The sequence below is a fragment of the Sinocyclocheilus grahami genome, unplaced genomic scaffold, assembly GCF_001515645.1.
Source record: "Sinocyclocheilus grahami isolate Dianchi unplaced genomic scaffold, SAMN03320097.WGS_v1.1 scaffold646.1, whole genome shotgun sequence".
Classification (NCBI taxonomy): Eukaryota; Metazoa; Chordata; class Actinopteri; order Cypriniformes; family Cyprinidae; genus Sinocyclocheilus; species Sinocyclocheilus grahami.
The window spans coordinates 885364-911394 of NW_015505825.1; the positions used below are offsets into that span (position 1 = coordinate 885364).

The 26031-nt window shown below is 38.0% G+C and overlaps 1 protein-coding gene across 1 annotated transcript in view; it reads right to left on the bottom strand.

The window, feature by feature from the left end:
- Window positions 1-26031, bottom strand: part of ralgapa2 (Ral GTPase activating protein catalytic subunit alpha 2) — a 199530-nt gene that overhangs the window by 164991 nt on the left and 8508 nt on the right. Inside the window, exon 2 of the mRNA XM_016242121.1 lies at window positions 1403-1513. Within this exon, the coding sequence (XP_016097607.1) occupies window positions 1403-1513 (111 nt within the window). The remainder of the gene's footprint in view (window positions 1-1402; window positions 1514-26031) is intronic.

Genomic DNA, 26031 nt, shown 5'->3' on the forward strand with positions numbered 1-26031 from the left:
CATTCTGATTATGAACGTATCTTTGAAAAGAACCGACTGTCTTCAGAAAAGCTTCGATGTCATTTTCATTTAGTCTTTCCTGTAATGCCTGATAGCATTTGTGAGCAGCGCTTATTTGATTACAGCCTTTACCGGGGAAGCCGCTATATCTCCAGCTCCCAAATTGCCTCCTGCTGGCAGAGAATTAATTTGCAGTCTGTGGGAAATACTGGTGTCTGTCAGCAAACAGAAACAAAAAGCATCCTTCAGAACTGTTTTGAGAAGGTGCTCAAGTTTTGAGCCATGTATTATTACTCTAAATTGGGCTACTACTACCATTACTATCTTGTACCCTGCAATAATCATTTGCTCAAACTCACTTTTATGAGATGAATGGGGGAAAAAAAAGAAAATCGGCCAAAAATCGGCATCATATATCGGCCATCGGCTGCCCTGATTTCTAAATATCGGCATCGGCATCGACCAGTGAAAAACCCATATCGGTCGACCTCTAGTCTGAACTCTGAACAAAACAACGGTTTATTGAAAATGCTCATTCATTCTCTTACAGCAGGTGGAGCGTTTGGTAGAAATATAACTGTTTCCCCGGTAGCTGCAGTACACAAAGCAGCGCAGCACCGGACTCTGATTTAATGAAATCATAGTTTTTTGATTTGAAGTTTAATCGTCACATTCAGACATATCGCAATTCTGGTCTTTCTGTCCCCAAATTTAAGACCTCTTGAAATCATAATGCTCCTATACAGCATCACAGGTTATCTTTAGGGTGATACTCCATTTGATGCTCTTAAGAAAGCTGATGTTGTCATTATAGTGCACTGGTGCATGTTAGCACTGCAGTTCTGTGTTCCAGCATTTTAATTCCAGGTCTTTAATTTACTCAGTTAAAAACTGCTCAGCTGAATCATAAAATCACTCTCTTGATATGCAGGAAAATGATGAGGTGTGAGTTTCAAACAAATACTTCTACTGTAGAATTGTGCTTCAGCATGAAGGACAGATGACTTTCACTGAACACAGTGCAGGAAAACCACTTTGGTCAGTGATGGGACTCAACAGAAACAAAAGCCTCATTAACTTCACATGAGGGGGCATGCAGGCAGCAGCGAGGCAGGGCTGTTACATCAGGCTGAGGAAATGTAGGGTTGAATCAGATTTTTGTTTTTTGTTTTGCATTATTCAAAAGCTATTTTCCAAAACCTTTGCGAGCTGCCTTTCTATCGAAGCAAGATATCTTCCAATATAGCACGAAACAGAAATTTAATCTTTTACCATATGTGACTGATTTGGAATGAACTACATTAGAGACGATATATTTATTTATATATATATATATATATATATATATTTTTTTTTTTTATTAATTTTTTTCCCCTCCAGAAAGCATACAAACATATCTTACCTTTTTGCTTTAAGTTACTTTCCAGTGTAATGAAATTTTCATAGAAGATAAAATAAATCTGTGAGCAGTTGGTTTCAAAAAATGCCTTCAGTTCATTCCTGTCAGTAATATCTGTGGAGAAAATGAACAGAAAATAAAGAATTAGACCAAAACAGACACTAAGTCCAATATGTGCATGAATGAAACATTAGAGTTAGATTGTATAACATGGTATAATATGGTATGATTAAATGCTGAACAAAAAATTCAAAGATATGAATGTTCATGTAGACAGTAGATTTAATCCAGACACAAGCTTTCATGAAATTGTAAAATCAACTCAATATACTATGTCTGCATTTCAAAAAATTAAAAATAAATAAAAATAATTAGCAGGTTACACTGCCTTTTTGGTAATAACAGAAGAGTACCAAGTTTTCTGACAATGACACCAAAACAATTGTGACTAGTTTATCTAGATTAACTGTTTTTAAATCATCGAAGATTTTAATAACGTCAATGCAACATACAAGCAATCTTGTATAACATAACAGAAATCGTGCTCACCTTTAATTGCGTGATAAACTGACAGCATGGAATATTGTATTGTATTTTAATGGTGATCACGATTTTGATTTCTCGAGTAATTAATCATAATTGTCTGTAACAGACTGTAAGTAAGCGACTATAATGACCCGCTGGTTATTTGCTCCACAAGCTTTTATGTTTGGGGTTGCCACATATCAAGAGTTTAAATTCCCCAATCAGGACACATTTTCTCCCCAGTGTTTTACTCGTCTCTTGTGTGATACTGTGCTCAAATAAAATGTAATACAGCTAGGGCTGTGACGGTTGCCGTGACAACTGCGGTGGTCTATTGCCACCAGCAGTAGTGCAAGTGACGTCACACACTCTATAAAAAAGCATAATACCAAAGACTACAGAAATACATACTAAATTTTGTATGCAAGTGTTATAACAGTAACAGTTGCAAATTGTTTATTTAGACTATAAGTCTAAGTCTATGTTAATTCACAAATCACCTCAAACGCCATACACAGCGTTTCTTTAGATTGGCGGGTTTGAGCACAGTTTATTTTGCATTCAGCAAATTAATTTCGTGTTGAGCGATTGTTGGGAAACCAAATACTACATCGCCGATCTGGAGGATGCACCCATCCGAATTTGTACAAATGTGTTCAAGTTCCCATGATCGCAAACGCCCGGCTGGTCAGGGTATTGGTGAGGCTTTCTCCAAACTGGCCAAATACAAACGAGACAGCGGTAAATGGAAGATGCTAACAAGAAATGTGGAAACATACGCCGAGATTCCTATTTCACAGAGAGCACGTGCAGACGAGGAGTTAACGTATGGCAAGCCAGAGTATTCATGTACACCTGGTCGGGCGTCTGATTGTACACTGACACGTCAAAAGCGTGTGATTTGACAGCAAAACGCACGTCCTCGACGCGTGATTTGTCATAAAAACTCGCGTTCATAACATGCGCTTTGGGTTTATCATAACAGAAATGGGCGTCGAATACGTACATTTTGAGTCAGACAAAACGCACATTATGAACTTGTAAACAGGTAAACCAAACAGGCAGTGCAAACGTCTGTTTGAAGTGTCCAAACAGGAGAAAAGAACATGTTCTTTCCTTAGTGTTCTCAAAAATGCACATCGAAAGAGTGTCCTCACTTTATAGGGCTTGTGATGAAATGTTATGTCGTTTAAACTACATATTTTTATTAGTGATGCACGATCATGATTTTTCATGGCCGATTCCGATACCGATTTTTTTCAAGCAAACTGGCCGATTCCGATTTTTTTTATCAAGCAACAAACAAGAAAGAATAAAAGTACACATAAGCCAGATGTTTATTTGGTATTTAACAGGCTAAACTGGGTTTTGGCTATTGAAAACAACAACTGTAACCATCTGAAATTAACAGCAGTAACTGCGCAGTAAATAGGCTACATTCAATACAAACATAGGTAGGCCTACTGACAAAAGCATTTAGCTTTTGTTTTTAAATTGGGTTGAAACTATAAACTGGCCTTAAATGAAAACATTAACAGTAACCATGTAATTTTAAAGGCAACAACTGCATAGTTCCACAATCCAAAGAACACAATCAAAACACATTCAACACTCCAAACAAAGATGTTACTTAATCAGCATTCAGCATTTGTTTTCGTTTTTAAATTTGGTGTAAAGAAAAAAATATCTTTACCAGTGAAACGAAATAAAACCAAAGTAGGCTATATAAATAAATTATTCCAAAATGTTAACTACGACAGGTGCTTTTTAAATCACATTATGTCAATGTAATTTTAAGGTAAAATAAAAAATATTAATCCTATAGCCTACAGAACCGACGTTTACAAAAGTGCATGCGAGTTCTTCTTTACAAAAAGAAGCATTTCAGCTTTGTCACAAGCTAGTCTGTTTCATTTCTCATCCAACACGTGAGAAGCTGAGCTGAACAAACGTTCACTGTCTACGCTTGTGCAGGGCACGGACAGGTACACTCGCGCAACTTCAGCGAGTGCAGGAAAGCGGCTCTTATTTGTGCGCCAGTACACCAACGGCTGTTCGCTTCTTGATATCTGTGCCACAGGTAGCTCTGCATTTCCAGTGCTGTACGGCTGCCCGTATCCTTAATCACTAAAGTTTTTTCTTCCAATATCTCATCGTGCTTCGCCAACAGTGAGCTTGCTCTGCGTGGTATTTTTTCTGCTGGTGCCTCTGTGCACACTTCCGGAAAAATCGGACGAAAAAAATACAAAAAACCGTCCGGTTATCGATCGCGCATTATAAGCAAAAACCGTCCGGTTCCGATTTCTGGCCGGTCAACCGGTGCATCCCTAATTTTTATATTTTATATTTTGATTTTTAATAACGACATATTACAAAGGTTGGTCTGCACTCTTTAAAGGGGTCATATGGTGCTGCTCAAAAGAACATTATTTTGTGCATTTGGTGTAATGAAATATGTTTATGCGGTTTAAAGTAAAAAAAACACATTATTTTCCACACACTGTACATTATTGTTTCTCCTCTATGCCCCGCCTTTTTGAAACGCGTCAATTTTTACAAAGCTCATCGGTCAGAAAAAGCGAGGCTATCCAATGCGTTGTGATTGGCCAAATACCTCAAGCGTAAGACGGAAATGTTACGCCCCTCACCATACTGTTGATGCCGTGTTCCAGCCGGAGCGACAAGACAAAAGCATTCAAACCCATTACAAACAAGGCATTTGTTGCATCCAGTGGGGACATAATTACTGATTATAATGACTTGTACTGTCTTTTTACGTATTGCGTTGCATCGCATTGCGCCGCGTAAACATAAAACTCTGTCTGCATTTGTGATCGGAGAAATGACAAACAACAAGTGCTACTCTACACTGCCCAAAACTCGCGTTTGATTCATCAGTGGCAGATCCTTTAATTGAAAACGAATGGCGGGGTCGAGAACGACGCGCCCGGCGGATCCGACGAATGAGCAGCAACCACATGTGACGGATGTAACACTCCAAAGAGAAAGGACAAATTGAAATCGCATCATATGACCCCTTTAAGTCTTTTATTGAAACCAAAGCATGAGATAAAAAGACAAACGTTTCGGCTATCTGCCTTCGTGACAATTCTCTGTTTTTTAGGGCCTGTTTACACCTGGTCATTTCATGCGTTTCCGCTGATTGGATATCTATCTGATTTGTTAAAACGTTTCCATTTACACTTGGCCACATAAACGTGTCGTCACAAAACGGATTTAAATCCAATCTTCAATTCCCGCGCTATATTTAAATTTAACGGAGTTCACGTCAACGAAATCAAAAGATAAGCGCTGCATTTTATTAATTATCAGCTCATTTCAAGATCAAAGACCGCAATAGGAGCGCGCGCGGCATCAGCACTGTAAAGATATGTTTATCTTACTACTTTTAATAAAGATGATTGTGTGTTGAGCATCTGCATTCACATTTACATTCAGTTTCATTCATTCAAAAAGTTTTATTTTTTGTGTTAAATTTTTATATATATATATATATATATATATATATATACATACATTTTATGAAAATTAATTATAGATAATTATATCACAACACCGCGCCACCGACGGTAGTTGGTCCATAACTATTGGTAAAAATCTGCCACCGTCACAGCCCAGTGTTCCCTTATGAGGCCACTTGTGCTATTTGCTATATCTTGACTATAATGTTTGTGGTTGCTAAATAAATGCACATTTACAACCTCTGTGCTGCAATTTTGCTTTCAAATTAAAAAAAAGTTTTTTTTATTACATTTTTTAACTTAACTTTAATTTAAGTTTTGTAACTTTTAAAGTTTTGGAATTAATATTGGGAAATTCAGTGTTTAGTCTGTGTTTAGTTTATTAGGAATTGCACAAAAGAGATTAGAGATGTAATGTAGGGAGTGTTTTAATATATATGACAAATATAATTAAAAAAATTAAAATGAGAACAATGATGATGATAACTTCATTGATTTTTTTTTTTTGCTCACCTGTAACTTTTTCATTACTTTTCATATCACTTGTACTGTACATGCTCTTTGTACACTGAGAGTAACATTATCAGCGTCTGAATGCTATATTCACATGGCTGTAAGGTTAGGTTTAAAGCTTGGTGCTTTAACTTAAAATGTAACAGTTTGAACTGCTGGTAGCACATCCTGAGGCAGCACACATTTTCAGAACACCATTTCCAAACTCATGACCCAAATGCTTATCTTATTGGTCAAAACATATTTAAAGCTGAACTGAACAGATCTTATCCTTGCTGATGTTGATGCATAGAGCAGACGGCTTCTTAAGGTCATTGACCACTGTTAAGGTCACTAGTAGATTTCCAGTAGGTGTTCCTATCCTTCATGTGTATCCAAGTGTATTTTAGTCAATCTGCATTGGTCAATTGCTACATTAGTCACTCTTAAATGTATTTTTGTCATTTTATTTATTTAATTGTTTATTTATTTATAATAAGCTCTAAGGATGCACCGGATGTTCAGCAATCAGAATTATTCAGCCGAAAATAGCAAAAAAAGCTCTTTTGGTGTTCGATCGAATAAATTGACGTAAACAATGACGTGATGCAATTAAATAGTGGGGTGCGCTAATGCAGCAAACATGTCGGCAGTGTGGAAGCATTTAAAAGTGTCAGAGAAAGACGCAGACAGCCAGAGACTGCTTAGCACTGCATCGCATATCTTTGAAGAGAAGAGGAAGGGTGGTTGTTGCTGGTTACTGTATGATGACTGAAATCGCGAAACGGCCTTAAAAAATAGTAAATAAACTGCAGAATGTTATCTTTTAATTCTGACAGTGCTGCGCGAGGTCACGCCGCTATCTGCTTGTTAGCCAGGGTTCAAAGTCCAAAGCGCGAGGAAAATCTGCGCTGAAATGGTTACTCGTCAGTTGCTCAGTAACCTTTTTATGAATTTTTACAAGGCATGGATGTGACAATGTGATACGTGCAACAAACATTTTCCCAAATTCTTAATGAGAATAATTTATAAATATGCTGTTGTCAACAAAAAGAAGCACTGAGGTCTTCCTGGGGATTTCTGCCAAAATAAAAGCTAAACGTTAGTATTGTAATTTTAATGTTGTTCTGTAAAATAAAATAAAAATGTACAAGACAATAATAATTACAACAGCTACATTAATACATGTATTATAACATTCACACAGTGATCAAATCTGTATATATTACTAACTTATTAATTTTAAGTTGAATTGTGCTTTGTTGGTAAAATGTCTGCTAGAATGTTAAAAATGTTCAGTGTTAAGTAAATATTTTTAAATTGTTGTTTTGTAATTGATTTTCTCTTTGAAAAGCAAGACAAAACAGTAAAAAGCTAAATTTGGGTATTTAATTCATGCAATTGTGAAAAAAAAATTGGCAAAATACATGGGGGAAAAAAGCACGAAAAACAGTGTTCGGTATTCGGCTCAGTGTTTCATTTTGTTCAGCTTCAGCCAAGAATTTTCATTTTGGTGCATCCCTAATAAGCTCATCAGTCATCTAAGGTGGTCATCAATTTGTTTCCTACAGTATCAATTTACATTAAGCATTGATACCATGGTACCAGAGCTTAGTATCATACATAAATGAAAAATTTGGTTTCAGAGCAACCCTAAGGTTGGGCAGAGACTAATGTTCACAATCTCACCTCCTCTTTTCTAAACAAAGCGACAAAAGCAGCCCAAAGCCGTTAGACTGGCTCCAGGGAAACACTGGCATTTGCAACCAATTTGTAGCAGTAGCACTGGCCTGATTTTTAATAGCAGCAGGGACAGATGATAGATGATGACAAGGAATGGATTTGATGGCTGAAATAATATTCTGCCTGGAGCCAGACTGACAAGAGCTGTGAGAACAACCATTTGACAAATGTGGGTGAAGTCATTGTGCTGGGCCAGTGGTGCTTACATTAGGACACACTGTATTTTAGGTAATTGCCCACTGAATATTAACAATTTCTGAGAAAAAGTACCAGAAAATCTAAATGTAAATGACATCTCTAGCATTGATATTACCATTAAAAGCTGTAAAAGCTAAAACACATGGGTGGGCTTGCCCAGAGAAAGTCCACATCTGAATAAAGCAAGTAGTCACATCCTAAATAATGGCAAGATGTAAACATCAGGATAAGCTACTTTATTATTGCTAAATCTGTCATTACAGAGATCTACAGTCCAGAAAGGGTATTGCTATTATGATTTGGAACTGGAAGATGGATTTGGACGCTTTTATTCCTTTCTCCTCACTCAGACCATGCCTGTGTCTATTAAATATCAAAGATATTTATTAAGCATTAAACTCTCAGGACTCATAGCAAATAATGACTTTAAATTCAGCTGTCAATCTTAAAGGGGTCATATGACGCTTTTTTAAAGATCATTATTTTGTGCATTTGGTGTAACAGAATATGTTGACATGCTTTAATGTTAAAAAAACACATTATTTTTCAAATACTGTACATTATTGTAGGTCCTCTATGCCCCGCCTCTCTCAAATGCTTAGTTTTCTACAAAGTCCCTCCTTCCGACAAGCGCAGTCTGCTCTGATTGGCCAGCTGACCCAGTGCATTGTGATTGGCCGAACACCGCAAGCATTCGTCGGAAATGTAACGCCCCTTACCATAAGCGCGAGCGTCATCTTTCAAAATAAATGTAAAGACAGAGCCCGAAAGGGGAACAGAGTCGCGTGACAGACACCGTGATGAAGCTGGTATGTGTGCAGTACACAAGCCACGGTTAAGACAGCTGACTCCACTGTGATGTGTCTCCTCTCTCTCGCTCTCGCTCGCTCGCGCACGCACACACACACCGCTCTCTCTCTCTCTCTCGCACACACACACGATGCGCAAAACTCCGCATTTGAACAGTCAATAGCAAATACTTAAACTAATAACAAAACAGTAGCGCCAGATTCAGAAAAAAAACTGATTCAGAAGCGCCAGATTGTCATAGCAAAGTCAGAATTACTTCCTCTCCTAGGTTCACGAAACGGTCGTCCATAAAATGCAAATTAATGTAATCTTAAAGATTCCTAAATGCATCTACTTTCGGAAGGCCAAATAAAGTGCTTTTGCTTTCGTCTAGAAACACACAGCGTCTCCCTGACATGCTGCTTCAACACTAACTGCGGTTACTGAAACCATGCCTTCTTTCTTTGCGTGGCCATTTGAGCGGCATTATGCAAATGTTTCCACATAGTGAGGTAGATATGTGGGGGCGTGTTAGAACGAGCCGTTTTAGGGGGGCGTGGCAGAGTCTTAACTTTGATAAAGAATATATCTTTGGTTTTGAGACGTTAGTCTTTGCAACTTTAGGGATCTTATCTATGCACAATCAGCTTGTAACACTCAAAAGAGAAAGGAAAACTTTAAATCGCATCATCTGACCCCTTTAAACTGGGCCTCTCTTTAATCTGTAAGGTGGGGAAATATATTGAATATTCATAATAATTAATAAATTCATAATATACACAAACACACACACACACACACAAAACATTTTCGCAAGAGTACTGTAATTAAAATATAAACTAAAATTAAAGAAGAAAAAAAACTTTAATTACAGATTTAGGTTAAATTAACATGTCTCAACATGTCAAGTCTTTATTTCTCTTCCTAGGGCAGCAGTAGCTCTAGCAGCGAATCAACCATCCACATCAAAAGCTGCAGGACAGCCCACAATTCAGCAAACATTTGAGAAAAAAAAGCTTAAAGGAGACAAATTATGCCCCTTTTTACAATATATAATATAAGTCTCAGGTGTCCCCAGAATGTGTATGTGAAGTTTCAGCTCAAAATACCCCACAGATCATTTATAATATAATTTAGAAAATGCCCATTATGAGTGGAAGCAGAAACACGCTGTTTTCGAACATGTCTCTTTAAATGCAAATAAACTGCTGCTCCCCACCCCCTTTTCCAGAATAGGACTGTGCCTTTACAGCTCGTAACTCAGATACTCTGCTAAAAACATCTGTTTGGTTTTGATTAGCATGTCTATTGCACTAAAACCATGCATTTTAAACCATATTAGTTTAACCCCCTGGGGTCGAAGCCCGCACTGGTGCGGTCTGTCTCATGTTTTCTTTATGACCGTGAAAAGATCTAAAAATACTCCGTCAGTTTTGATCGTACAGATAAGAATAAGGTATCGCTTGAAACCGCGTGCATTTCGATTCTGCTTAACGATTCCTGCATTCACGTTTTAATGTGATTTTAAATGATTTAAGTGCAGGAACGGAAAGAACTTGCGCCCTGTTTGCATGCAGCGCACACGTCTGAACTGATGCGCAAGCACAGAGAACTGACTGAAAGACAGAACAGTTGGCATGCTTTACTCGAACTTTCGCCATGGCGTTAGAACTGGTACACGTCTCATCACTTGTGAAAACTCAATGGCGGTGCCGTGGGTGGAAACTTGCAGATTAAGGGGCGGTAATATTATAATAAGATCCTCTTTCTACGTCACAGGGGGAGTGAAATCTGATGCGCTCGTTTTTTCACAAGCTTGCAGAGAAAGGCTTACCAAAAAAATGTACTGGGCTGTTCTTTTTCACGTTTTCTGGGTTGATAGATGCACCGGGAACTCGATTATAGCACTTAAACATGGAAAAAGTCTGATTTTCATGATATGTCACCTTTAAGGTTATCATAATGTCAAAATATCATACCAGCCCATGCTTAGTATTACTGTGGTGCACTCATGGAAGAGTTGACACAGAGAGTCCAGAGCAGAAGAGCAGCAATAACAGCACAGGCGTGTCTCTTATCAGTGCCTCTCACATGCTCTGCTTTTCAACCCTCATTGTGTCGGGGCTCTTCCTGCTGCCCAAGAAAACACACTGACTCACTGACAAAACCTGAGTTCTGCCTGAGTGTTTCTGAGCAAGAGAGAGATCAGTAACATCCAATGACAGTTGGACGTCAAAGAGCTATGTCAACACCAGTGTATTCGAGATGTGAACACGACCGTACCAAAGGTTATTTCATGTTCCCTCATTCAGTAACAGCTGGACTACTATAATCCTATTTTTGACAGCACTGTTAATAAGAAATTGCCATTTCCTGATTGCCTTAAAGGAATAATCCAGGTTGAATTGCTCATTTCACAACATCACAACCAAAAAAATAAAAACTAAATAAATAAATAATTGGAGCCCATTTAAAAGCAAAAATGTGAAGGCAAATTAGGGGTGCTCCGATCAGGATTTTTGAGGCCGATCACAGAAAGCATTATCTGCCGATACGGTCATGGATACAGATCTTTTTAAAGCCTTCTTTTTATCATGTAGAATTATTTATAGTGATGATCCAATCAAGATTTATTCAGGGCCTGAATTTCATTTTTGAAAATGAATTCCCATAGGTGACTCTTGTGAGAGGGGATTTTTTCATTTGAGGGGTGGAGGGGGCATTTTTTATGGAGCTTTTCCACTACACGGCACGGTACGGTTCGGAACGGTTCACTTTTGGGGGGTTTTCCACTGGGTACAGTACCTGGTACTTTTTTCAGTACCACCTTGGATGAGATTCCAAGTGAACCGTACAGTTACCAAAACGTGACGTGTAAACTCTGCTGATCACGGATTGGCCGCAGAGAATCGTCACTACCTGCGTCACTGAACTTGACACACAGAGACACAACAGAACCGCTAGATTTAAATCAGCACAGCCAGCGAAGGATCGAACGCAACTGTTTCGAACGAGCGCACCTTTTTTAACAACCAAAAAATGGTTGTTTCGTTGTCTGTTGAGAAAGTACAGACGTTCCTCTCATTGATAGCAGAGGAGCGGATCCAGCGAGAGCTTGATGGGGCGACACGGAATGAAAACGTTTTTCAGGAGTCACGGCAGTAGAGGCGGCGTAACTATAATGACATGTGAATAATAAACCCTAAAGCGGTACTAAACTGCAGTGGAAATGCAAACCGAGCCGAGCCGTACTGAACCGTGACGAGCCGAGTCGTACCACGCAGTGGAAAAGCACCATTAGACATTTTGAATATATATATTTATCTCACCTAAATGTTTGATCATGCACTGTATTTTTGTTTTGACAATCGTGCAATTGTGGCACAATAGCTTACACACAGCACAAGTCTGATTTCATGAGCTGTATGTGAGGCGGCCTTTTACACCAGGTTCACACATACTCCGTTTGCAGTGTGTATGCAGTCCATGTGCGCTACATAAGCGGTGCAGAAGCGCACACACTTATTGTGCTTTCACACAGGAGTCTGCAACTGATCCGTGGCTGTTTACTAAAAAACACAACATTTATCCATTATTTTGATTTCAAATCCAAAAACGTTGTTACTTAAAATGCTTTTTCAGCATTGTGATTCTTTTTTTACACAGTACAGTAATTCAATCTTTCATAGACGTGTTCAAACACAATAAATATAAGAAACACATTATTCAATGCTTTTTACTTTTGCCATTAGCAATCGTTATTTGTTTTCCGTACCCCCCGCTGCTCATGTGTAAATGAACACAGTGTCACACTACACCCTGAAACATTCAGTGCATATATTTTATCAAACAGCAACATTTGAGATTTGATAATTGCACTAAGGCATATCGAGATTTATGTTTTGTGGCCCTGGCAAAGCCAAAGAATGTGAGGAAAGTAAAAGAGGACATAAGCGAAAGCGAGCAGTAAGGTCTGTGGCACATACAGATGCAGACTGTCTCTGTTTGTTTGTGTGTGTGTGTGCGTGTGTGTGTGTGTGTCAAACTGCTCCAGTGGGATGAATGTCATAAACCCATCGGAGCCTGACATGTCCCTCTCATACCCATTTACATCATCCTGGCCTGTCAAGGCCAACCACACAGAATCACGGATGAAGGAAGAGCGAGAAGGAAAATACTGTCCACGTGACATGAATGATCCAAGATTGGAATACAAAACATTTCAGTGTTTTCATACAGAGTGCAGTGAACTCACACAGTATTCCTTCCTTTACCCTCCTTCCTTTCTCACAATTTATGTTGCAGCCTTAACTAAATGTTTTTAAATTTGTGGTAACGCTGTAAATAAAAAATAAAAAAACAAGTATACAGACCTTTATCTTCATATCATAACAGATCAAGTTTTTTGTGGTATGATGTGACAAGATTCATACAGCGAATAATGGGCAGTGTTCAAATACATTCATCGTCACTCACTCTCTCTCCTCATATAGCGAACTACAGCATGTAATGTTCATGTAATGCATCATGAATGATTGAATAAGCCAGCGGTTTGCGTGAATGTGCAAATTGCCTCCGTAGGGATATTTTTTTTTCTAATGCGCCTTGCAAGTGCAGCACAACAGTGCAAAATCATGATGGACATGAGCAGAGGCAAAATCTCTAGTTGTCCTCTATTTCCACTGACAGCTAATCTCTGTTGTTGTATAATAAAGTTTTTTTGCATCATTCTAATGCTGACATCATTACAGTTTAGAGATGTAACGGTATGAAAATTTCTTATGACGATTATAGTGACCAAAATTATCACGGTAATCAATATTATAATGGTATTGTTAAAATGTGCTGGAAATTTTCAAAGACTACTGACACATAAATCGTTTCACCAAGTTTTATATTTAAAACCCACAAACAACAAATAAAATTACGTTTTGTTTGCATAAACACTAAAACAATAACTGTCATACTCCGCTACTGTGAGGAGCACGGAGCGAGGAACGAGGAGACGAGGAGTATACTTCAAACAAAGAGACTTTAATGACATCAAGGGAACCAGGAACACACACATAGCGGGGAAAGACGACATTCAATACAGGATGAGAAACAAGGGGCAGAACACACTTTATATACAACTTAATCAGGGGAAGACGAGACACACCTGGAATCAAATTGGAAACAATCAACATGGGAAAACTGGGACAAGGAGCACGTGGGGGAGGACAACACGAGAAAATATGACTGACGGCAGTTTATCTGTTGTACGAAATGTTTAAATAAAGCTTTGAAAAGGTTTCATAAAATGGTTAAGCTCACATTTCAGCCTTTAAATAAAGAAAAGGGTTAAGTCAAAATGATAACTGATTAATAAATGATAATATGCATTTTATCTGCTCCATAAAAAAATCCTAAATACCTTATCTGAATTGTTTAAATGTGTAGAATCCACATAAGCTTGTTTTTCCATCAACTGGTCAAAATTTGCAGCAGGGCAAACAAATTCGGTCTGTTTTTGACCAGACAAAAACTGCACACAAGCTGAATGTATATGTAACTGTATACGGTTTTAATGATAATTAAAATATGAAATGATAATATTAACCTTGGGGAATTTTATCATGATTTATCGTCAATCTAAGCTAAAAATAAACTTTATAATAACCTAAAAATTGGCATCCAACACTACAGGGAACTGACAGCTAGAGACACAAATTGCACAAGACGCTTCACAAAATTTGCATGGCCAAGACCACTTTGTTTCCTTTGGCAAATTCTTTGTCTCTGAATAATTCAAAGCTGAAGTCTTTATATTTCAGAATAAAATGAGGCATTACAGCTCATGTTGCCAGCTCAAACGCAATAACAAAGCAGCCAGAATAAACCTAACGTTTTGCACAGAGCGCTTAACTCTGCAGAATGAGTTATGAGTTGTTTCCTAATGGGCTGTATGTTCCAGGCCGGCTGTTTCCTGCAGGCATGACCACAGGCCCAGCAGCATCTGTTAAGTTACCATGCAGGAACAGAAAGCGAGAAAAATATAACCTACAGCAAGACCTGATAGGCATATAAAAAATTCAGAGTGGGGCATTCAGGGAGAAAATAACAGCTTTTCAAAGCGAGCAGATTCTCTGAGTGAAAATACACAGAACAAAGTAGGACTAGACTGGTCTATGAAACACAGATAAATATTTTTTAGCAAGGCAATTCTAAAGCATTTACTCAACACACCAAACCATCTCATGTAAAAAAAATATATAAATAAATAAAAATTATAAATAAATATATGATTTAATTAACACTTTGGCACTGATTTAACTTGAGAGCACACACACACTGTGGACTGAAGTGACTAAATGCAAGCAAGAAAATATGGAGGCACATGGGAAGTGTGGCAGTATATATATAGAAAAAAAAAATACAGAAAGAAAATACTATGGAAGTGAATGGCTACCATCAACTGTTTGGTTTCCAACATTCTTCAAAATATCTCCTTTTGTGCTCAACAGAGGAAAGAAACATACGGGTTTGTAACAACCTGAGTGTGAGTAAATGATGACAGAATTTTCTTTTTTTGGTGAACTACCCCTTTAAGTAGATGTATGTGTCACCTTATATTTGATTAATAAATATTAATGTTATTAATTGCATATTGAAATATGAAAATAAAAAAACATGGTTTTATTCAGTAGCGGAACACCGCTGTGTGCTACTCAAGAGACTATAAAAAACAAACAATATTCTGCCTGTAATGTAACTCACAATATTAACTTCTTGTTTACCGTATTTTTGCATAAAATAGATGACATCTGCATTGTGCAGATTTTCGTAAAAAAAACACTTTTGCTCATGTGATACATCATACTATATAAGACAAAAATCCTACAGGGTCTTTCTTCCCCTATATCTTGAATTTTGGTTAGAATTGTTTTGCATTCTAATAGGCTAATCATGCTGTAAAGTGTGCACTAAACATGCCTGTAGTCGATTGTACTAGGCTACATCACGCATGGACTCTCTCAAGGTGTGTTTTTATTTGGTTTTCGCCAAAGTGAGTGACATGCTCGCAAATGTAAGCATGCACAGCATTAAAACAACTATGATATTTTGCAGATGATAAATATCGCACACCCCAGCATTAGGTCTGTTTATCATAGAAACTTGTGGGTGGGCTCAAGGGTATGTGTCCAAATGCACATGATGCAGACGCACTTGGCTACAAAAATTACTGAATATGCCAATCTCTAGTTGCAACTCTGTGCATTAATGCTTAGGCATACTGCGGACAATATGGCCATAATACCCACCCCTAAATGAAAACATTATTTACAAATGCTGCAATATTTCTCAGCTCACCGTTTAATAAAAAAAAAAGCTGCTCAGAAAAAAAAGAAGAATACAATACACTAGCAGAAAATGACACCATTAAAGCACAAATGTGCACTGGCTCTATGGGGGAGGTCTTCCTGCAACAGACTATTAAGTAAATTGAGAAACCGACAGAGGCAGCAGCTTTTGACCACACTGTGACAGGGGTTAATAACAAATCCATGCCTGTCAGCCAGAGCTAAACAGATATGAACGCAGAGGGCAATAAAGATATGGCGAACTCTGGGGTTTTACAGCACTCTAGTACAGCGAGCAGCAGCCACTCTGAATGCTGATGGATTCTTGGAACGGCATCAACTTTCAGACACAAATAATCAATTCTTCATCCTCAGTGGGACAGACAGCTTTCATCACAATGCCAACCAGAACCCATTCTCCAAACTCCTGCATGAGCTGCTAAAAGCATCTGAAAACCTGCAAAGCTGTGACCGACAAGTGTGGCCTTCATAAAGCTTCACCTGTCTGACAGCAGGAGGTGAAGAAAAGCTCATAAGCTCAATAATAAAAGCATTAACTACTCAATATAACAGGTGTTTGTTTGCTCTTTATGAGGTAAATACAACATGATAAAGAAGGGAATCTCCCTGCTGAAGAAAACGCTTTGTTTCAAGGTCCCGCTGACCTTGTAGTAAAGTCAAACAACAGTAGAGTCGGTCACATGCTGCCTTGCATGTGTTTTTAACTGGCAGAGTTTGTAATCATCAGACCTATGGCACTTTAACTTCCCCTCCCAACGCTCAGAGGCTCTTTACTGATTTCACTCTCCTAGATCTCAATGAAACGATGAGCCCAGTTTACAGCTATTAACATTCCTCGCAGGTAATCCGATCACAAGTATTCAGCCATTGCCACGGAACATGCTTTGTGAAAGGGATAGTTCACTGAGAAATGGAAATTCTCTAATTGTGTCATTTAGTTCATCTTCAGAACAAAGAAAGATATTTTCAATATTCCCTCATCATTTTTGTCATTGAAAGTCCACACAACCAAAACGTTCATGAAAGTACAGAAAGACATTCTGAAGGTAATCTATATGAAACTAATGATGCAATACAACATAATTGCTTTGTATGATGAACAGATTTAATCTAGGCTTTTGTTCATGTTTTGAAGCAAATTTGCAGTGTTGCTCAATAAGTTGACCAAGAGCACCCAAAAGCAATTTGAGGAATAAATTGAAGCAATTGACTGAACCCATCAGTAAAGTGTGCAGTACAGATAAACAAGATTGCAATGCCTGTTTTGTTTATAGTTTCAAAGTCATTACAGATAATGATTCACAACCACACTTTGGAAAAAGTTAAGCAAAGAACCAAAAACTCTTTTTCATATTATCGAATCCTATACTTTGCTGTACTAAAGTGTTTGTTTTAATAAATTGTATTGTTGATCTACCTCACATTTTCCATGGTTGCAAACCTTTTTTAGCCAAATTTATGAGGTCAGGCTGCAACATTTTAAACGGTAAGTTTAAATCATTCAATCAATTTTGACATGAATAAGCTGAAAGTCGCAAATTTATGTTGTTGTTAAGTATGATGAAGTATTATGAAATGCTCATAAAATGTGTTGCAGACGTGGCAGTTACAAATGTTTAATATGAAATCATATTAGATATTAAATGTGAGAATCACAGGCAGTGGGTTTTAACAGTGTGTCTGCTAGATAGCTCACTTAGCAGTAATAAGCAATTAGTAATAAGCGTTTACTTATTGATGACAATGGTATCTCTTTAGTTACAGCAGATGATAATGATTAAAATGAGCCCACAAACAACATAAAGATTCAAAGATGTTGAAATAAACCAGAATAACAACAAAAAAAACAACACAGAGCATTGGGACATGATAACCGAAGACAGTCCTGGTCACACACACTGGGCCTCACTTATGAAACACGAGCAGAATAAATGGCCTATAAGTCTTTTTTGCATTTATGCAATATACTGGAGCCAAACCTGAGAAAGTAAACCAGAATATTCCACTGCGTTCCTGGACACGCAATTTGCGTAGCTGTAATTATAGGCGGGGATTATGGTAATTGTGAATGAGCGTGCACGAGCGCCCTATTTACGAATCATTGGAATGCATTAACATACACACGTTTAACTATCAAATCGGACATTTATGAAGTGTTTGTGAATCCGGAGGAGAGTTTTTGGGAAAGTCCGTTTTACATGCAAATTACTCAGAATTTACTCCTATATTTACGAATGTTTCATGAATGAGGCCCACTGTGTGCATGCTTGAGAAATACCAGGACTATATATGTATCAGTGAAAATATCAGTAGAAAAATCATTATAAATAGCTAAATAATTGAAAGAATTGTGGTTATATTATACAAGCAGTGTGATACATTATTAACAAGTTCTGTTCATGATTTTTTTTTTTTTCACTGTGAATTAGGGTTGGGCCGATAGACATCACGATGTTGAGCAGGCATCGCGACACCCCCCCGCAATCCGCCGCATCCCAATACCGTATTCGGAAAGAAACGAGATGGGAGGAAATATGTATTTCAATATTTTCCCTCGCAGTTATATCATTGGGTAATTATACTACGTAGGCTATATTTCGGGCATCAGGGAGCCGCTATAATACCTGGCACTGAAACTGCTTTTGAATGCACGATGGCTTTTTAGTTTCACTTTCACTTGAGATTCGCAATCACACGTACTTTGTTTATACTATGGAGCGGCAGTACTTACCACACATTTGACAAGATTAGATGTTTGTCAGTGGTGCACAGGATCTGCAAATCATTCACATTCATCTCTCCTTACTCGGTTTATGTGGTAAGTGAAATTTTATTTACTGTAATGTAACAGGCAACCGTTATACCGTGTCTACACCGGACACGACAGTTATCATGACGCGCCGCACTGTGCCGCATCAGCTAAAGTCTGTCTACACTGGACGCGACAAAGTGACCGTTGAAAAATCATTTGAAATTTGTGTCAGCATGTCATAAATAGAACGCGGCAGCAGTTTACTGTCGGGGATTTGTCGTGTCGCACCGCATCCAGTGTAGACAGCATCACTGATTATAATAAGTTCTATACACTGATCTATATAATGAATCTCTATTATAGATCAGTGGTTCTATAGTATTTTGCCGCGCCGCTCGTGTGACCGGTGTAGACACGGTGTTAGGAATCGTTATTTGTTTTCCGTGTCTTATAAGGATTCACGTCCATACCCCCCCCAATTTTGTAGACATCGCCCAACCCTACTGTGAATGTCGGTTCTGGAATGCTGGAACTGATCGGGTTGTTGAACCAATTATGAAATCACAATAACATAACTGAATGCACTGCTTAATTTAATAATTAATTAATATGATCAGAATAATTATTATTAATTAACACAATGCAAAAACAGCCTTCAGGTATTTGTCAGGTAAGAAAACTGGTTCAAGTTATAGAAGTAATTATTCAAGTAAAATAATAAAGGACAAATTCATGTCAATATTTTTTGTGTGATTAATTTTAACAACATGCTGCCGATCCATTACATGGAAGACTTTAGATATTTTGACACCTCTCTTGTCCCGTCTGTTTACAACCAAGTTAAGACATAAACAACATGCAGTACAGCAACAATTTGGCATTTTTAACAAGAAGAGTAATTGTTATTGAAGAGAAACTGAAGAGCACTCATGCAGCTTTCTGCAGCGTGCAATCACTCGGCACAAGGCAGACAGCATGTGCACAAGTATGGTAGGTCCAAGTGTCAGAAAGCTGCCATCTGTCAGACAATGAACAGCACTTTTGATATTCCCACTTTAAGTGTTAGGTTTACCCAGAGCAAAACGGAAAATATCACCAAGGAAAAGATACATTTCAAAATCTCAGGCAACTTTGTGTCACTAAAGTTACTGCGTCTAAAGTTTCAATCACTTTTAAGGAACCACTGAAAGCCACTGTTCCATCCTGACAGAGGGAATCTTAATGCTACAGTAGATGACATTTCCTCTTTCTTGCATTAAAGCCACACACATGAAAACAGTCTATTATACTAGTAAACGTCACCTGAGCACTGGGTGGACAGGAATAATGGACAGGAGTGGCACCACAGGAGGGGCGCTCTATACCACTCCCTCTATTCCTAAAGCATTACAGTTCCCTAAAGTCAACTCATTGTGAGCACAGATGTCATCAGAGTGGGAACAGCAGAAGCACGCCACTCCTAACGTCTTCTGAAATCACCAAACCTGTACAGCGTCCCTTTTCACAATAGAACTGGCAATTTACAGAAAGATTTGAGAGTTGTCAATGTCATGAACTTCAAAATGTTACTATATGTTCCAAATACAACAGCAGCAGGTCTGAAGTGAGGTGGTTTAAGAGACAGGGAGTTAAGACTTTCACAGACACAATACAACAAAACACCACATCAAACAAATCACAGATAACAAATGACTTCTCACTGGGGCAGTTGATCTGAAGGTATTTACTTGGATGCCAGCTAGTGTAACAGTGATCTTTGATGGCAACCAAAGAACTATTCATATTTCACTTTAGTATTTTACAAAATGTAAATTGTCTATTTTGATGGAATATAATTGAACCATTTCCACAATTTGTATCTGTATTTTCCTTAGAAGCGGTCACAGAACTGCTATGGCGTTTTATAAATGAGATGTTTTCGCTGTATTATTATGGTTCTATCATAAGTTTCAGATTTGTCTTTCCCTCAGCAACACATAGCAACAAACCTAACTGTAGTTAGTCACTACATGTCAGTCGGATATTCTCTTCCCATCTGGACTTCATACCAACAGCCTAAGTCTGGCTTTTCAAGACAAAAAAAAAATCATTGAATGCACAGCTGTCAGAATTTCAGTAAAAGACAAAATTATAAATAGAAAATAATAATCAGAACATGCTTCGTAGAGACATTTGAGGCCTTGAGACTGACGGATGGATTTCTATGCAGCTCTCTCCTTAACCGAATCCAAGGTTTGCAGGAACTTCTAATAGGACGAAGGCCAGGCGATGATTTGCATCATTCAAACCTACACGTAAATGCAGGACTCCTGGAAATAGATTAAAATCAGCTTCCTGGTAACATTGTACATGGAAACAAGTGCTCAGCTATCCTTAAATAACTGAATTCATCATATTTTCCATGAATATTTCAAATAAAATTATGATATGCCAATTAAATCATAATTAATTACATGTATTAATAAAAACGCCCAAGACAAAAAGGGCACATTGGCTGGTCTACCCCCCCAAAAAACAGCCTTTTTGTCACGCTATTTGAGTATAATGCCCAAAGTATACTTCAGTTTTTTATGTGTACGATAGCCTATGCGACCCGGTCGAACGCACAGCTTTTGTAATATCGAATATCAGTCTTTAAATGCAATATATTTACAGTGTACCTATTAATTATATGTATTAATAAAAACGCCCAAGACAAAAAGGGCACATTGGCTGGTCTACCCCCCCAAAAAACAGCCTTTTTGTCACGCTATTTGAGTATAATGCCCAAAGTATACTTCAGTTTTTTATGTGTACGATAGCCTATGCGACCCGGTCGAACGCACAGCTTTTGTAATATAGAATAATATCAGTCTTTAAATGCAATATATTTACAGTGTACCAGAAATATACTTGCAATTAGGGATGCACCTAGTATCTAGTATCGGTATCGGGCGTGATACTGAGCTCCTGTACTCGTACTCGTTATTATTAAATCAAATTATGTATATGAAATTATATAACTAAATGATATGTATATGAATTATATTAACTAAAATTAAATAGCTGTAATTACAGATTTAGGTTAAATAAAGATGTCAATCTTTATTTTTCTCCTTTTTAGGAAACAAATCAAAGAAAAACTAAACAAATTATACTGTTCCTAATATTCTGTGTGTTGCTCAAAAACTAAATATATTGTGTTCAGTGCAAAAAAGTATTGTTTTTTTACCCAGTCATTTAAAAATAACACATTTTAGAGCTGTAACGACAATACCTTGAAACCGTGATATTTTTTGCTTAAGGTTATTATACCGTCAAAATCTCATACCGGCCCATGCCTAAGCATGTGTAATATTCACCCATGCACTATGCTTTCCCCCCCTTTGATTAGAGACAAGCCAGTGGAGTGGGTCATCCTGTGACCTGGACTGTGGTGTTGACTGTTGTCCTGTCACTGTGATAGTGGGGGTTGGTGGAGGGAGTAAAGACAGGCTGTGTGTGATCAGGTGCAGCTTTAATGACCAAACTCAACCATGCTCAACTAGGCATGACCAGTGAATGCACACACAGCAGCTCTATAGCTCTAACCTACTGTACAATTTAACTATTGGAACTATTTAACAGTTTAACTGTGAAAATAATCAAATTAAATAAAGTAGCCTCCTAGTTCATTATTAATGCTAATAAAAAAGTAAACTAAAACATTAAAACATTGGCATGTAGCCCGTTAGTTTGCATACATTAGTGAAGGTAAATCTGGTGCAGCTTTACCCACTCACAAGGTGCATGGAAACAAACAGTATGAAAAGAAAGAAAAATACAGCAACACTTGTGGTGAAGAGAACTTATAATTATCTGTCAAAAAACAAACTGTTTCAATGAGTTTGGCATACACTGTAAGACTTAATGCACAGATCTGTTTTGACATATTGACACGTTTTTCGTTCCTTCCATTGCTATGGTTATCAATGTTATTAATCGGAATTTCAGATTCAATCTTGCATTTAAATATTTAATAGTGCTGTACAAATTAACGCATTAATGCATGCGATCATTTTTTTCTTTCGGTATTTAACCCAATTAACGCAGGAGCGGAGCTAGGGTTGACACCAGACTCGCAATTGCTTCTTCTGTCTCTTTTTTTTCTTGACAAGAATTGCATTTATGTAGATGCAGAACGTCTTTACGACCACACGAAACTGTAAAACGGTAGACTTTTCAAACGCGCACTCCAACTTCACCTCAGCGCCAGACGCTAGTCAAACGAGTGTGGAAACGGTACAGGTGACGTGGAGCTTCAGTAGAACATCAGTGAAGTGCGCTCAGATAAGATGTCGTCAGGCCATATGTCAGTAAAAACGAATTTTCCTGTCCCATCAGCTGTTATACTGTGCTCGTAGCACGTGCTCTTCAATTGCATCCACAAATGGCGTAGGCGCGCACTGTGTAGCGTTTCATATTACAGCGCAAAAGAAACTACAAGCATGCAATGTCGTAGTTATGTAGCAGTCATGAAGTTACCAAAAAGACGATTAAAGCTGCCTTAAAACTGTGCATGCATGCAAGTATTTGTTAGACAGTATGAGTCCCATTTAAGTAGGGCTGTGCAATTAGGCCTAATCGAAATATAGTTTTGATTTCGGCTGCCAACGATTAGGAAAATACAATAATCGCGATAAAGCGATTATTGTGCACCATTCCGCCCCCTTTCCAGCTGTGCGCTTACGCTCCGCCATAAAAGCCCAATTTCACTCGCAAATCAGTAAAATTATGTAATGTGACTTTTGCAAAATGGGACATGCTTGATTTATTAAAGTTGATTAGATTTAGGCCTATTCGTGTTTTTAAAAGCACTTGCGCTGTTCCTCAGGAGGATTTCTGTGCATGAGCTCAGAGACGGAACAAAACACGGACAAGTAAATTCATCTTTTATCACCTAAACGGTCAAATACATGCAAAAATGCAGCTCTTAGTGATTATTCACGTAAAACCTTGTTGGTTATGTAATAAATGAGCGCAAACAGTTGAGAATGAAAATAATTGTGTAACAGTAAATTGGATCCGTGCGGCTCTTAATGTGACAGTGGGTTATATTCCTGCCAACTGTGTGTTTAATATTAATCAAACAGCAAAAGACAAAAACAAAATCACTCACTGCTCTTGATTGAAGGACTTTTGTAGCTTCAATAAGAAAGAAAGGAAGTTTTATTCTTACAGTGCTGATTATGCACAGATTGTTTCATTTGTATCTTTTTAATTCTATTGTATTTGTCCTTTACTTTTTTTTATGACTGACAGTTTAATTATTTTCAATATTTATAAGGAATTTTATTTATTTATTTTTTTTTTACTAATAGTTACCCTAGTATTCTGCACTGGTATTGAGATTTGTGACATTTCGCTGATCTCTAAAATGTAGATGTCATATCAACATTATTTACTGAAAATATATATTTGATATATATCGCTATCTTTAAATAAATCATTCATATATAGTTTTGGTCATATGGCCCACTCATAATCGTGTTAAATAATCGTGATTACAATATTGACCAAAATAAGACCGATTCAACTCATCATCTCATTAGTAGAGACTTTAGGACCTGAAGTGGGTCAGAAAAGGTAAAGAGTTGTGAGAAAATATGATGCGTGTCAGATTGTCATGGTCAGCAGCGGCAGCTCTTAAAGCAGCCAAAATAACCTAATAACTTTAATCAATTTTAGTATTTTTAGAACTGTGCCCTTCAGCAAGTAGGAAATATACAGATATTTACTTGCTGAAGGGCACAGGTAAATATGACATTTATTATAATGGGATTATTTAAGTTCTCTTGAATTAAAAGTTATTTTTAAAGTCTAATAAATGTTAAAATTGATAGCTCTTAATTATACTGTAACATTGAATGGCATATAAAAAAATATACTCTATGTAAAAATGAATGTGAAATTATTGCAATACAAATGTATATTTAAAAATGTTAATGTTAGGTGTGATTAATAACAATTATAGGTGGGGTAAGCGATTTTTCAAAAAAGCTTTAGAAAACTGATTCGGGCTGACTAGCAAAACAAACTTGTAGCCAATCAGCAGTAAGGGGCGTGTCTACTCATGATGTGGAGGAGAGAGCGTTCAGTGCACAGGCTGAGCCGAGCGACAATGATAGAGATGACGGATAAAAAACAAAAGAGGAAAACGTCTGCAGATCAAAAGAAGGTTTAAGGCAATAAGGCAAGAAGTAGGACCCATGTAAATATCGGATCAGCTTTCCAGCGCTGGAGAGAACTCAAGGAGCGGAAGGCCTGCGATCGGATGCCGAGGTTGCTTTTTGTTTCTTCTCGATAGGCGAGTAACACCGTGTCTGCGCCGCAACACCTGAAGTCTGTCTAGTACATTGGATGCGACAAATGACGCTTTTCCACTGCGTGGTACGACTCGGCTCAGCATGGCTCAATACAGTACGGTATGACACGGCACGGCACGGCACGGCTCGGCTCGGCTCGGTTTGCGTTTCCACTGCAGTTCAGTACCGCTTTAGAGTGGGCGGGATTATTCACATGTCGTTATAGTTGCGCCGCCTCTATTCCCACGACTCCTGACAAACGTTTTCATTCCGCATTGTTGTGTTTGTGTCACAAGTTCAGTGACGCAGGTAGTGACGATTCTCTCCGGCCAATCCGTGATCAGCAGAGTTTACACGTCACGTTTTGGTAACGGTACGGTTCACTTGGAACCCCAACCGAGGTGGTACTAAAAAAAGTACGAGGTACCAGGTACTGTACCCAGTGGAAAACCCCCCAAAAGTGAACCGTACCGAGCCGTTTTCACGTCTCTTTTTGGTAACGGTACGGTTCACTTGGAACCCCAACCGAGGTGGTACTAAAAAAAGTACGAGGTACCAGGTACTGTACCCAGTGGAAAACCCCCCAAAAGTGAACCGTACCGAGCCGTACCGTGCCGTACCATGCAGTGGAAAAGCGCCAAAAGCGACCGTTGAAAATCATTTGAAATTTGTGTAACTACGTCATGAATAGTACGCAGCAGCAGTTTTCTGTCGAGGATTTGTCATGTCGTGCCGTATCCAGTGTAGACCATATACAAACCCAATTCCAAAAAAGTTGGGACACTGTACAAATTGTGAGTAAAAAAGGAATGGAATAATTTACAAATCTCATAAACTTATATTTTATTCACAATAGAATATAGATAACATATCAAATGTTGAAAGTGAGACATTTTGAAATGTCATGCCAAATATTGGCTCATTTTGGATTTCATGAGAGCTACACATTCCAAAAAAGGTGGGACAG